At 34.6% G+C, this 15,257-nt stretch overlaps 1 protein-coding gene across 2 annotated transcripts in view; it reads right to left on the bottom strand.

The window, feature by feature from the left end:
* Nucleotides 1-15,257, bottom strand: part of BTBD9 (BTB domain containing 9) — a 106,263-nt gene that overhangs the window by 32,112 nt on the left and 58,894 nt on the right. For both annotated transcript variants that reach the window (XM_083856379.1, XM_083856378.1), the window contains exon 8: nt 5,906-6,015. In XM_083856379.1, coding sequence (XP_083712505.1) covers nt 5,906-6,015 — 110 coding nt within the window. The remainder of the gene's footprint in view (nt 1-5,905; nt 6,016-15,257) is intronic.

Consider the following 15,257-nt stretch of genomic DNA (forward strand, 5'->3'; position numbering starts at 1 on the left):
GCACCCAAAGTGTGTTGTAGCCTCAGCTGTATTTATCACTCCTTAAGCTTGTTTCTCTTACTTTGTCTTTTTAGTATACTTGATTTTTCATAAGAATTTTTTTTTCCCAAAATTTTTTTTTCACTGAAGCATTCTGAAAAAAAGGTGCATGCTGTAACTGCCAAGTGGCTTCCCTATCTGAGAGCAGACTACTTGCTTTAATCTCTCATTCTGGACAGGTCAGCTTTTGCTTTCTGTCCCTCCACTGTGAATTCACTACAATGAGGCTGGCTGGGGAAATGAAAGAAAATCCTCAAATAACTTTTTGCAACACAGGAAGGAACAGAACAAAGTGGGTGTTTGTACTGATTCACAGAATCAGCCATTAACAAACCTTAAATAAATTACTAAAATAAACATACAGGGAGACAGTAGATCTACTACATGGGCTTATTTTATAGGAGAGAAGCAATTTAAAGCATTATGGACTGTTGAATATATTTATACTGCACTCTAGGCAATAGTCAAAAGTTCTCTCCTTATGTGTCATCACTACAACAGAACTGCTCTTTTTAGTAAGTTCTCTTAAGACACAGAATTAGCGTTGTGAACAAATTACAAACAAGAAGTTACACTAGAAGAAATAAATTTTTGTTTTAGCTAGTATGAAGGAGTGATTTTGCTCTCAGGATTACATCTGTTAAATGTTCAGCTTCCAATCACTCAATTTTTCACTATAAAATTGCATTCCTTCTCTCCTTGAACATCTACTAGGCTGACAAAAGTTTCCTTCCTGGGTGGTTGGAAAACAGAAAGCTGAGACTAAAGAAGAAGAGAATTAAGGATGCAAGGATTATTTCAGAGTTTGATCATACTGTATTAAAGAATTAAAAGGGTATTAGGCATTTTGCTCTCATTTCCCACATGCCAAAAGATGTGTTAAGTCTAATCTTTATTCAATATATGATTTAGCCGTTGTGTATTTGCTACATGGTAGAAAAAATATGAAATCTACAGACTTTTCAGTTAATTAAAAGTACAGCCACATGTCCTGTCTTTCATTCCGCATAATCTTTCTATTTTCTTGAGTTGAAACTTGCTGATGAAATGTCTACATTCAATCTGAATCTTCAATCAAATTATTCAAAGAAATCAAGAGCTCAAAAAAATCAACTTCAAAAAAGTATCAACAGTATTCTCACCTGTTTCAGTGAAAAGCTTTCTGCAAGCCATATTTAGCTGGAAAAGAAAACCTCACTAATACATGTTTTTATCCAACTGTCAGAAATTGTATTAGAAAGACTTCAGAGAAGGCTGATTTTTCACTTGATACTTGCTACAGCTCATGATTCCTAATCCAATAAATTAGAACAAAACCATTCAAGTCACTAGAATTGGCCATACTTTTGCCAACTAATTGGCTGCTACAGGGCTCTTTCATTAAAAATTATGTCTGCAGAAGGATTTTAGAAATATCAGTCGTTTTAGGAAGTGTGCATTCCTCCTTGTAGCACTGGAAAAAGACAGAAAAGGATAAAAAAAAAGAACTGAGACCATATGAACAGATCTCTCTTCAAAATCGACCATGTGGCTGTCCTTTCTTGAAGAAAGAAAATCCCTGCAGTATATAGATTGTCTTCAACTTTTCATAATTTCCTAAAGCTACGGCTGCAGCAGAGCTGACTTACACTGCTGGGTAAGCCTGCATTATTTTGGAAGAATGTAAACCTTTTTAAAAGAGAAAAAAAAATGATGGCTTTGTGTGGAGTCAACATTAAACTAGACAAAAAACAGGATCTCTCACTGCTTCCTTGGGGAGAGACAAAACAATTTTTTACAAAGCTGAATCACACTCTAGGAAGCTGATATGACTGGTTTCTCCCTGTTCCACATTCAATTTTGTTTGTTCTTTTTCTTTTTTTTCTAAATAACTGCCAGAGTAAAAGACAAGTGAATATTTATTTGTATCATTTTATCCCTTTTAAAACAAGTTCTCCTAAGGCATTGAACAGCACACAAATGAAGGTTCATGATGATTCCTAAGAACTGAACAGCATTCCCTAGAGGGTGACCAAGGACATTCCAGTGTTTTACATCTATCTTCTCCTCTTCAGTCATTATTCACTGTTCTCTCTTTCATGTGTAATGTACAAGTTACAAAACAGTCTCATAGACAGATAGTCTGACAGACTACAGACCAACACTGCTTCATGGAAAAGCCATCCGCATTGCACTCCCAATGACTTTCACCAGGTTCAAAATGAGACAGAAGGTTGGTAAAGCCAATGTAATCCTTGACTGCCCCTCAGCACTGAAGGGAACTGAAGTTATCACACTTTTTTCCATTGAGGCAGAAAAGAGGAATTTTTTCTTCTATCAAGGAGGGAAAAACTTCCCAGAAACCTAAGGAGGCCTTGCACAGAAGCAATCCTTTAACTGCTGTTGTAACTTCTTGCCACTGGGCAGATTAGAACATTCTACAATACGTTGATGACACCAGGTACTGCTTCCAAAGGAGTATGTTTCTTACTCGTGAAAATATTCTTTTGTTTTGGATTCTAGATTAAATGGCTAATGATCATTCAAAATTTCATAAGCACTAGTTCATTATAAACAAGCACTATGTGAGATTAAAGAATATTTGCAGCCTTGTTAAATGAAAGAGTTATGTTAATATCATGAATTTAATATGAAAAACTGTTAACTTACACATTTAGAGATAATACTATGCCAAAAAGAAAAATACATCTCAACCCTAACATCTGCGTTAGGGAAATATTTTCATATGATTACACTCCTTTCTGTCACCTCATTTCACAAGACAACAAAATGTAAACCAACACTTAAAAACACCAGACAGTGCTATAAAGAGCATTTTTTGCTGCATTTGCTTCAAAACTGCTACTCAGCTACCATTGGGACATGTCAGTACCACATCCAGTATCGTACAAAGTGACTGCATAAATTGTTCTCCATATTCACTTTTAATCATAATATGTCAAGTTAGTAATTTTTCATTAAAACCTGGTACACAAAACCAAAACAACATAAAATCGTTGTTACCATGAAATAGCACTTCATTTTTATTATTTGTTTACCAGCCTTCTAATCTTCACTGTACAGTGACAGCCATTACATAGCCACTATATATCAGTAGTAATAGATCTGATAAATTATGCTCTTCACATATACAGCTCTCTGATCAAGTTGAGTATCTTTCACAAAAAATAAATAAATAATTACTCAAAGCTCCACATAACATCTCTAACCAAATACCTCAGAGGCCTCATTTCTTTGGAATGAGTTTTCAAATGACAAAGTCATCGCATATTATCTTCAGCATTGTTTTGGTAGAAATAGAGGTCACGTAGTTTTTTTGAAAGGACTTTATGGCCTTCGAGGGCTGACCAATATTTCATTTTTTTAATAAAACAGGGTAGAGAAACAGCAGCTGTGTTTGTTCTAACTTAATTTAATACTGAATTTAATATCCTATGGGATAAGCAATGAACCCAATGAACTGCTTTTCAAGGTTTAAGATTAAAGTTTCTCTACTCAGTCAAGTCTAAAAGCAATCTACTCTGATTACTGCACTTTCATATATTTAGTTAATTTTTCTTAACTGCTTTCAATTCTCTTTATTGTATCTGGTCACTTCAGAAACAGAAACGAACATTACAAATCCTCATCAGAACAATAAAATAAATCTGTGCCAACCCATTGGTACTCATACTGAGTTTTCACACAAGTGGACCGTGGACAGACAGTCTGGTTGATCACAGGAGCCATACAACATGGTGCCTTATAGTAATCATCACAGGTACGAAAAAAAGAATAACTTAAATGGATATAATATCTCTTTGCTGGATCAAAGCTGTTGAGAATACTTTTGAATAGGCAATACTGATGGCCAAAAATTCTGATCGAACAGTCATAGGTGCCCCTGCTCCATTTTACAACTGGACTGGCCTCAAGTAGTCCCCAAATCTTTCAATTTGTATCTATCTTTCTCATCACAAAGTCTGCTGGCTCATGGATACAACTGCTGGTGCCTAATCAGCAGTTGGAAGTCTATCCACATCTCAAAAAAATCGATATTAAGTCTTTCAGTTAACTACTCCCCAATTTATTATTTCAATTTTCTATCAGTTGTATTAACTAACATCCCTGAAATATGAAAAAGCTGTAGAAACCTACAGGCTTCTCTTTCCTTATTGTTGATCACTTCAAATTAGTTACGCTTACAACAGCTTGACTGACCTACGCTGAACAACAGCAAAGCTGCCCTTGATTAAAAATCACCATTAAGACCAGAAACCCTCACTATTATGCTGCCCAAAGCCTATTCACCTGTAAGATTCTACAAAAACATTGTCACAGAGAATTTTTAATAAAGCCATATAAAGTCTCCATCCCCTAGATTACCCTTGAAACTTAAGAAATGTTTTAAAATAGATTAAATTGTTTGTCTCACAGAATGATCACTGAACCAGAAAAAGTAATTGAATCTATGAAAGACGAGTCACTTACAGTGTAAGTTCACTTACAGGAACATGCACAGATTCACTGCCTTGCCTAGTTATGATCAAACTTTGTGTTAACACTCCAAAAAAAATTATTTAAGTCCCAAATTCACCATTTGCTAAATAAATTTGATCATCCAAAATCAAATACATACAAGTATTTGCACACACTAACTGATTTTGTATGAAGTTTCTAAAAATTTATAGCTGGCAGTGCTACCTATGAAATTTATCTCAAAGGTTTTATCAAATCTGAGATACTTTGTTTCTCTGCTAACTAGGCTTACTGAAGGAATGTTTTCTTTTAACACAGTTCTTCCTTACTGCTTATTCTATTTTGTAGTCAATAGCAATTGCAACACTACTTGTACACAACCTAAAACAAAGGGAAGGCTTTTCATTTGCCTTTCTATAATGCACAGGGAACAGGCTGAAGGAATTGGGTCTTGGTTTTTTGCAGCTAAATATTACCATTTTTTCGGAAAAAAATTAAAGCCAATATAAAAATCTTCCTTCCATAATGGGTACATATTTAAAATTTAAATATATGTTGAAAACTAGCATGAACTCTGAGAATTTTGCTGAAATTCTTGTTTTTACACCATTAGTAATAAACTATGGGAAATCCCACCCAGACAACTACTAAATACTCTCTCTCTAATGAACTTCAGGGTCTGACTTTTATGAGTTTATATGGAAGAAAGCACAGAAACCACCCCACCTGAACTATTAAGAAAAAAATCAATATTAAGTCTTTCTGTGACACATTTTATCATTCAGTACCGTTGGTCTGTTGGGGATTTCTACCTTAACTAACATAAAGGTACTTAAATCAGTGTTATATAAGCTGCCCAGAGCTAAGAGAGCACCATCAGGCTGGTGTTCTGAGAGTAATAGCAGCATAGCCAATATAATGTTCTGCCATGGCTAAGCCTGTCTATGACTCTTTGGGGGGAAATCAACACACGAGAGCTTACTTTCAGCAGTTGTAACCAGGCTGTATAAGAGGCCCTAAATGTCCAAATCCATCATCACTACAATAAATAGCTGTGCTTAGTCCATTCTTGTAAGAGAATTCAGGCTAACCTACTGGGAGGCATGAGCAACCATACTGCCACATGCAAAGAAAAATCACACTGCCAGCACTGACTGACTCAGCTACCAGTGGCTTTGTCAGCATGGTTGATTTGAAAATTAGCATTCTTGCAGCATCATTAATTAATCCACAGCATTGGAATTTCATAGAAGTTGTAAGGACTAGCCAATTAAATCTACGCTTTCAACACTATTTAACTCAATTTAGAGACTTCTGGATGGAAACAAGTAGAATGCAGTAATGGCCAGCTTTAAAAGACGAGTGTTTACAACAGTTCATGAAAAAGGAAAATGGTTTTATCTCTTACCTATCAGACCTTTCTCAAGAGTAAAGGATTTGTTTGTGAACATGCATTCAAATGCCACAATATGGAAAACTTTGTTCACTGTGTTGTGGGTCCCAACAATTCGAATATACCTACAGGGAAACAAAAAAAGGTAGACAGCACAAGTTAAACATGACCAATTTCTATGCACTTAAATATAATTGATTCAGTTAGATTATAATGTGCAGACACATAAGAACTGAGTAACTGTTTAAAAAAAAGAGAAAGGAGTAAAAAAGAATATCAGTTTCATAGCAGGTTTGCATCTAGTCAGGATGCTGGCTCCAGTGCAATTTAAGAAGAAAAAAAGAATCTTTAAAGAGATGTGGAATCTGTTAAAAATGATTCTGGATTAATTTGCCAAGAAAAGCAAAATTAGGGACCTTCTGTTTCAGAAATGGTCTGTTAGTGCAAATACGTGCTCATGGAGGTTATAAATAATAAAAAAATAGTAATAATATTAATAGCAATAAGTACAACAGTAATAATCATCATCCTTTTACCAACAAATTTTCAGCACTGTGAAGGATTTCACACAACCAGGACAAACCCAAAAAAGGAGTCAGGCTTTTCTTCAAAAGCCAGAAATTAATTCCATTTTATTAAGAATGTTTCTAATTCTGGCACTGGATGCACAGGATATCAACCTCTGTTGATGTATCTTTTATTAATAATGAAAAAGCCCCTCATTCAAATATTATGAAACAAAGCTACCCTGGGTTTCATTCTTAGTGATATAACGTACATTTCTTCAATCCAATTGTAAATCAAATATTGCTGCTCTTGAACATTGTGACCTATTCACCTGCTGCATTATCCTGGAGGCTTGACCTTCCATTAAAAAAATCACTAACCTTGATTCAGGCTGATTCTGCATTTTCTGAAGAGATCCAACAGTTCTTACTATAAATTTTGAAAAATCTCAAAAGGGCTATTGTACACCTCTCAATAAATGCTGAACAAGCAACCAGAAAGCTACCTAAACCAAATACCAATTACTTCACAAGATGGGTTACCCACACTTGCAGAAAGCTTTGTATGAATTTAACTCATTTCAATTTACAACTATCAGAATGCATGAATCTTAAGCAATATCTTTTGTCTGTCTTTCATTTACATGGTATAATTATATTTCTAACTTAATGGTCACTCACCAACAGCATCATTTTGGCTTGTGTTCTTCATCAAACCAAGTTGAGAAGATACACGTTATCTTTTCTGAGATTTTCTTTTTAAACAATAAAACAACCATCATAGCTATTTACTGTGCTAATGCTCAATCTCCAAATTTATTTTAGAAATTATTTTAATAATCATAATTTGAAACAAAGAATTACATGCTATTGCCTAATTATATTAACTCATAGATGAATCAATTATGATGGTATCAAATTTCCTGAAAGTCAGTCTATGTAGAAAAAATAAAATTGCAAAAGTGGAGAAAATATTTATTAGTCATAAAGATGAATCTGCGTTTCAAGGGTAAAGCAGAACTTAGTTGTTACTCTGTAGCAGTGCCAAGTGCCTGCAAAGAGCATCACAGGAATCTTGGTTGACAGGCAAACAAAAGGTGTTTCCCCAGACCTGCCCATGTGAACCAACTGACTTTCTTTTTATGAACTCACAGCCACAGTCTGAACCCCAAACACACAGGTAATGTCCAAAATTCAACAACAGTAGGTGATCTTATTCCCTCCAGCCACAGAAGCACAGAATTCAATTAAAGACAGGAATAATTTAGGAACATTTTGAAGTGTACATGGAGGCTGGCTTACCATGGGAGACTCCCTTGTCTCTACCAGGCAAGGAAGGTATTGATTGAGTTGTGCTGCTTGGACAAAATGCACCAGGCAAACCAACAGAGTGTTACTAATGGAGATGTACTTTGACATCTTTCAGTTACGCTTCCTTGCCCTAAAGAGCTTAGAGAATAAACAAAGTAACAAGATTAATAGGAACACAAGAAACTGCTTCATAATTAGCTTTAAAAGCTAATTTACTTAGATTTTTTGTGTATTGTATCATTAGAGCAAACTTCTTGATTGTTTGTTCAGAGCAATTGGAAGTTGTTCATATTCCTGTCAGCCACAAGGCAAGTTCATATGACACAAAGTTATCTATGAATCTTTGTGTGATTGCAGAGTAAAAGAATCACAATCCAATTCTTCAACTAGCTCAACCCTCAATGGACTTTAGACTCAACTGGTAAGACGGGAAGACAGAAAAAAACCCTAAATCATTCTTTGAAGAAAAGACCTTGATCTATTTGTGGGGTTTTACTGAACTTCCTTAGATGGCAAACAGGAATGCAACATGAAAATTTTGCCCCTTGCTTTTATTTTCTGGCCCATTTTGAGAATAATGGATACTGATAATACGTAAGTGCTCTAAGAGTTTCATTCATACGTCACAGACTTCTGTAGTCACACAGAGTCAAGCAACACATGACCCTAAAATTGTCACAATAAGAACATCAGAAAAATCTAGTTGGTGGGGTTTTTTCCTAACTACCAAGGCAATTGTTTTGACTATAGGGAAACAACATGTTTTACTGGATCTTGGTAGAATTTTAAACTACTGTCTGAGTTGATTAATTAGGCATCTGCATGGTAACATCTCTCATTCATCTCCCATTTATCCCAGAGCAATTCTTCTCCTTTATATGAAATTATTATATTGGTACTCTGTTGAGACTACATATGTGAACAACTAAATTATGTTTTACTTCTGCTCTTTACATTTGTAAAGTTGACACATATAATTCGGATAACAGCTGTTGCAGATCACACCACTGATTCTGCTGTGGATACCCTGGAGGACTACAAACACCAAGCTCAGCTGTCTACATCATCACAACAGTGTTTAGGACATACATGTCAAAGCATGAAAGTATGCATACTCTAGGAGTAATTTTACTCTTTCATTATAATAAAAGCAGTAAGATACAGACAAATTCTAAAAGATATGAAGCACAGATTCCAATCCCTTGAAAATATTGAGACAGAAGACTAAATAAGGAGAGGGAATGGAAATAAAAAGGTATTTTGCACTGATATCCACTCTTCAATTACTATCAAAGCAACCTAGAACAGCAACAGCAAACTCCAAGGACTAAATCTAATATGTATAAAATGTGCTCTTATGAAATTGGCATTTAATTTTCCTTTGTGAAGCATTTGGTATGGGACACCAGTGCTAGAATTACTGTATACTTTATACCTCCTCTAACTACTTAGAAACACTAACATTCACATTCCAATCACCACCACAAAGATGTGTGAGGCACAGCCCAACACACAAGGGCATTAGAAGACATTATGTTTGTTTTTTAGTGGAAAAGGAAACAGTGTTAGTCAACACCATCTAAACTCCATTTATTGACAACTCCCTAAAACGAATAATCCTGCAGACTCACACAGCTGAATCAACAGACCTGTGGCAGGAAGAGAGAAAAAACAAGGAAGAAAAATCCATTGCCAGCATTAAATCATGTGGAATAAGAATGGACATAAATAAATGCATAAAATAAAGAATTAAGCCAGAACAAACATGAAAAGCATATCTGTCTTTTGACAGAAGACAAGTTTTCCTGCACTTAGACAGGAAAGTCTAATAAAGTCTAATTTATACCAAAGGAAATCCCTGCTGCAAATATTGAAACCAATGGTGACAAATCAAATAAAACACTTACACAAGACAAAATCATTGAACTCCAATAGGAAAAGCACATCTAACACCTACAAACTCTGGACAGTAACAAACATCTTCACCTTGGAAATGCAAGTGACAGTGAAGCAGTTTGAAAACATGAGACATTTCACTTTATAATGGGCCAGAATGTGTATGCAGGTATTTTACGATGGGGCATTCAAGTGACTAAAAATATTGGTATATAACACTTAAACAGGACATATAATTCTTTGTGTACCTCATTATGTCAACCAATCAACCAATGCTTCTCAAAGGATATAACCAAATTAACACTGATGTGCTTCAGAACATAAGTAATACTTCCACAATGTGATAATATGTTTTGTATTTCATACATAATGATCTGTAAGAATAATAAGTTTACAAATGCTTTGTTCTTTTTTAATGGTTTCCAATTTTTATTTTTTAAAACGGAAAAAGACAAATTTCAGATAATTTGCTTTAACTTCCACCTTCACACTGTATGCATCTCTAGTTCCAGTGAAGTTCTCAAACCTGAACTTGGTTCACCTGGTTTTATTTCATGTCAGACCTCAACCCTAAACAGCTCAATTTCCTAGAACCCATCTGGATATGAGCAGAAATCTGCAATTACACTTGATCTCATAATGGACTTCCACTATAAGAATACAAAATAAAACACAAGAAGATATTAAGATTTGGATGTCAAGAAATCTAAATTTAAACCATATTCCTTATTTGACTTTGAAGCCAAGCACAACTTAAATATCACCCTCACTTAATCTTTATGCCACCTCTATTGAATACATAAAATGGGACTCTAATAAATTCAATTGTACAGAAAAAAATTAGTTTTTAAATAGAAAAGAAAGCATTGTTCTTCAGAAAGTATAATTCTAGAACAAACTAGACAGGGTGATTCAGAGAACAGACATGAGCAGGCTCTGCACACTTTCCAGGCCAGTGTGATATGAAGCCACACTCTTTCCAAAGCGAACCTCATCTTCAGTAGGTCTCGTTTTCTTTGAATCACATTAAATGCTCATGAGGTTTTGACTTAGGATTTAGCTTCATTATATAGATACGTTGTAGCCTCCACATTTTTAAACATACTAAATAAAACAAAAGAAAATACTGGAAAGTGCTGTTCAGTGAAATATGAGAATATTTTCCATTTTACCCAGGTTCTCATGCTCCACCAGTCTGTGAATTTAGCATGCAATACTTATTTCTTGCTCCAATGACACTTCGGTAAGTGCTGTCTAGATCTTGACTAGCATCAGACTATATGAACAATATGACAAAGAAATACCTGAAAAGTATTAGAAAAAAGTGAGGGAGGATGGAAGGACAGAAAGACAGAAGGCAGGAAAAGATGGATTGATTTCAATCTACATCAAGGTAGCTCAACAAAGAAATTACTGTAGTTTTAACTTGTGCTTAATAAAGCAAGTAATTTTGAAATTTGTCCTATAAAACTGTAATGAAGATACATACAAAAATTTGTATTTAGCTCTGGCATCACAAAAATCTGACAGACAGTGGTAAAGAAGAGTGGATTTTAAAGAAAAGTCTGAAAATTATTTTTAAAAGGAGGCAATTATTTAAAGAATTCTTTTTATATAAACTTTATTTGGATGAATCATTACTAATCAGAAACACAGTAATCTCTGGTATTTGAGCTCACAGGTATAAGAGAATAAGAGAAGACTTCCAGGGCTCTCAAAAGGAGATCACAAATGGGCATGAAGAATTAAATGTTATAAAAGGGTAAAAAAAAAAAACAACCTAACAAACTGACCAACCAACAAATAAACTAAACACACAATAAATAAACTAAATGCACAACTAAATAAACCACCACCCCTATCCAAACAGTGTAACATTTTACTTACAGAAAAATACATTGAAGCATATATAGAAGAAACCTTACCATTCATTATGTTAAAATTATAGTGGAAAACTATTAAACAATATTCCAATGAAATCAGTTAAGTATTGGTAACGTAAAAATGACTGCTTATATATTTTTCATCAATATTTGCATGATTTAAAAACTTGTACCTACAGATACAACTCTTCGTAGTTGCAGGTGGTTAGAAAATTGATGCAAAGTATTGCTGGCTCAATTTCAAATTTGCTACTCAGTTATGGAATGCTGAAATCTGGGCTAATTTATTAAGCAAAGTATGTGTCATACCTTTTAAACATTAACAATATAACATGTAGTGTTACTATTCAAGTGTGGTCTGAATCTGGGATAAGAATGCCTTTGTTAACTGAACAAACTTTGGTCCTCTAACTAAAGGTATTAAACAACTATTTGGTCCTCTAACTAAAGGTATTAAACAACTATTAAACCCCAGTGATTTGCATATTTACAAACACCAGCCAACAGGAACTGTATCACAAGAAACATCAACTTGAATTGTTCAACATTAGGAGCAATGTTTGTAGGAACAAAACCACTAAAAATAAAAAATCATCAGTAATGTCCCACTCAAAGCAATGGAATGTCAGTTCTGACTGCTTTGGTTTTCCTTTCTAACATAAAGTGTGCGGCATCTGTTCTCTGCTCCTGATAACACAAAGTTTAGCCAAACTTTTAAACTATGATAATTCTTTAGAATGATTTTAGAAATTATTAACGAAGACTGAAATTCACATGAAATCAGATACTATGAAAGAGAAGAGAAGGCTCATTGGAAATTATAAGACAAATTCTTCATGTTTGTGAAACAAATGTCTGATATGAGACAGAATAGTGAAAGTATCAACCAATTATTTCTAAATTCACCAAGTTCTGTCTTTGATGAGAAATATCTGATATAATACCTGATATCTGTTAGCAGTATCATCTGCAACACATATATACTATTGCTATCTCAGTTAATCAGTGTTTCTAAACATCCTTGCTTATACTTTCCAGCATATTCAAGACCCAACTCTTAGCTACTGCAGGCCTCAACTGAACTATAAAATAAAGGACAAAAGAAATATTATTTATGGGACTATTCGTCAAACATAGACAGTGCAACAGATTCAATTTCTTAAGCTTCATAGGTCTAGTTCTTTTAAATTGTGTTTTACTGGAAATAATTGATGACACAGTGAAAGAAGGATCATAAATCTGGATTTCAAGTAGGTGGTCTATATTAACCTGTACAAACACTCCTACACAGCTCATCAGCAATGAGATGGCAAAAGAGAAGGGTAGTGAGTTCCAACATAAGTACACAAATAATAAAATATCCAGAAACTCAAGTTCATGTGAGAATAGTTGAATTATGGTTAAAGACAGAGCGTTGAAGACAGACAATTACTTTAATGATTTCTTGTTCTCACTGTGTCTCTTTTTTCCACTTTTTTTGTGGTTTGTTTTAATTGTGGAGTAGAACCACGTGTATCACATAACATTTGCCACATTTCTCTTGCTGATTTAATAAGCAGTAAGAACTGTTTAATTCAGACCAGCACTCTGCAGTATTGCACCAATTAAACTGATTACAACAGATATTTATTCACTGAAACACTACCATCAGACTGAAGGTACACTGAGTGCCATGGCCCCAAGAAAATACTATTATTATGTTAAAATGTAGTTCTTGTTCTCCTGCAAAATGAAAATAACTTCTGTTTGACATGTTTACGAAATACACCACTAAAACTTGTGAGCAGACCTGCAGAGAACAGAAATATACTGACTCAGCTACTGAATTCAGATCTCTTCAACTTGTTCCTTAACCAAGGAACAATAACCACTCAAGAAGTTCTCTTCCTGGGGTTAAGCACCTAAAAATATAAAACTGTTGTAAATCTAACTTCATAAATGTTAAAATCAGTTTGGGTGCAATGGAAGAAGAGAATAAATGGCAACCAGAAAAATAAAGTAAGGCTTTTCTTCCAAACTTTGTTTCTTTTAGAGTGTAATAAAAAGTACAGTTCTCACCTGCCCAAAATTTCCCTAACACTGAGTGAGCTGCACATAGGTTACTTCTAAGTGATAATAATCCAGCAGGAGACTGCAACCACTGTTGCACTGAACACCTCCTCAGAATGGACCCCAGACTCAAATGGAAGGAAGAACACTACATGCGGAGTAATTAATGTGGGAAGTGAGGAATAAAACTAACAAATAGAGGTTTGGGTACTAATTAATGCAAAAGTTAGGTAACTGCTAACCAGTGAATGCTAATGCATTTGTTTGTTGAAATGTATAAATAGCGTAAAGTTTTGATTATTGGGGAGCCAGCATTTTGTGGGTTACCATCCAGACATCTACTTGGAGCAAACTAGAATAAAAAATAGAAATACCTCACCCCAGTTGTGAATCAACACTGCACAGGTAACAACCCATGTTTACGACAACAACAACGCATATTTGTATAAGTAACAACAACAAATCTGCCTTGATCTTTCTTAGTAATGACTTTCAAATAATTAATAACAGATTCTACAGAGCTTTGAAAAAGTCAGTACTTCTCTGTGCACAAAAATATTGAACAGTTGTAGGATGACTACTTCTGTAGTGAAGAAAGCTTTATGGCCATGGAAAAGAACACCAGAGTAATAACAAAGAATCTCTTATCCAAGAATGAAACAAAGATTTATCTGGATGCCTACTTAAAAGATAGAATGCATTAAGCCATCATACATTTGGCTATATATATATATATTAAAAAGTGCCAAAGAGCAGTTTCATCTACTCATTCAAAAACTCACTGAGTGTAAGAACCGTGCTGAAAATGCTGGAAGTTGTAGATCAATAGGCTTAGAGCCAAGTTATGACAAAATAAAGGATTCTTAAATAATTTAATGATCTACCTAGGATCCTCTAATGTAACAGACTTATTTATTTTTCATAAACCTCTGCCTTTTTCAATCCAGATGACATGTAGATGACTTCTTTTCTGAGTTTAAAGCTGTTTCTGAAATATTTTCATTACTCGAAAAGGTACTGGACCCCAAATAAATAAATCTTTTTCCTCTACTGTTAAGTTTGGAACTATGATCAAAACCACTCAAATGTAGCTCAAAAATTCATACATACATATATATACCTAAAGAAACTGTGAAGGAGATTTTCTAAGTGCTCTGATCCATCTAAATGCTTACCACAATATCCTTGACACCACCTCATAAACCTGTTACGCTTCTGTTTTCACCCCAATAACAGCTGGAAGAATTCTGCCTATGCAGCACATCTCTAGCACTGACAGTTTCCAACATTTGGTTTGATGGGAACTTGTTTCCTTTGACTTCTACTTTTGACTGCTGTTGAATTTACTCAGCTAACACTTAGAATGTGACTTCTCAATAAAGAAATAAATCACTATACTTGAACCAAAAACTCAGAAGAAAAAAATATAGGAGAAGACAAGAAAGAAAAATAAGTAAAAGGTATTTCCCTATAGTGCACAGCAGGTAAGATAGTGAGAATGAAATTAGTGATTTAGGATATTACCTCTAACAATTGTACAGTCCATCAGAAACCTGCAGTTACACATTTGTGTTGGAATCAGCTAAGCTAGTCTATTTATGTTCTTGTTTCAACACAGCTACCCTCAGGATATTTGATAGCTCTCCATTGTTATTACCTTGTATGTGGCCTTCCCAGAGTGGCCATGAGCACACACTACTCTCTCCTCTTCGAAATCCAATT

This window comes from Zosterops lateralis (assembly GCF_965231275.1).
Source record: "Zosterops lateralis genome assembly, chromosome: 3".
NCBI lineage: Eukaryota > Metazoa > Chordata > Aves > Passeriformes > Zosteropidae > Zosterops > Zosterops lateralis.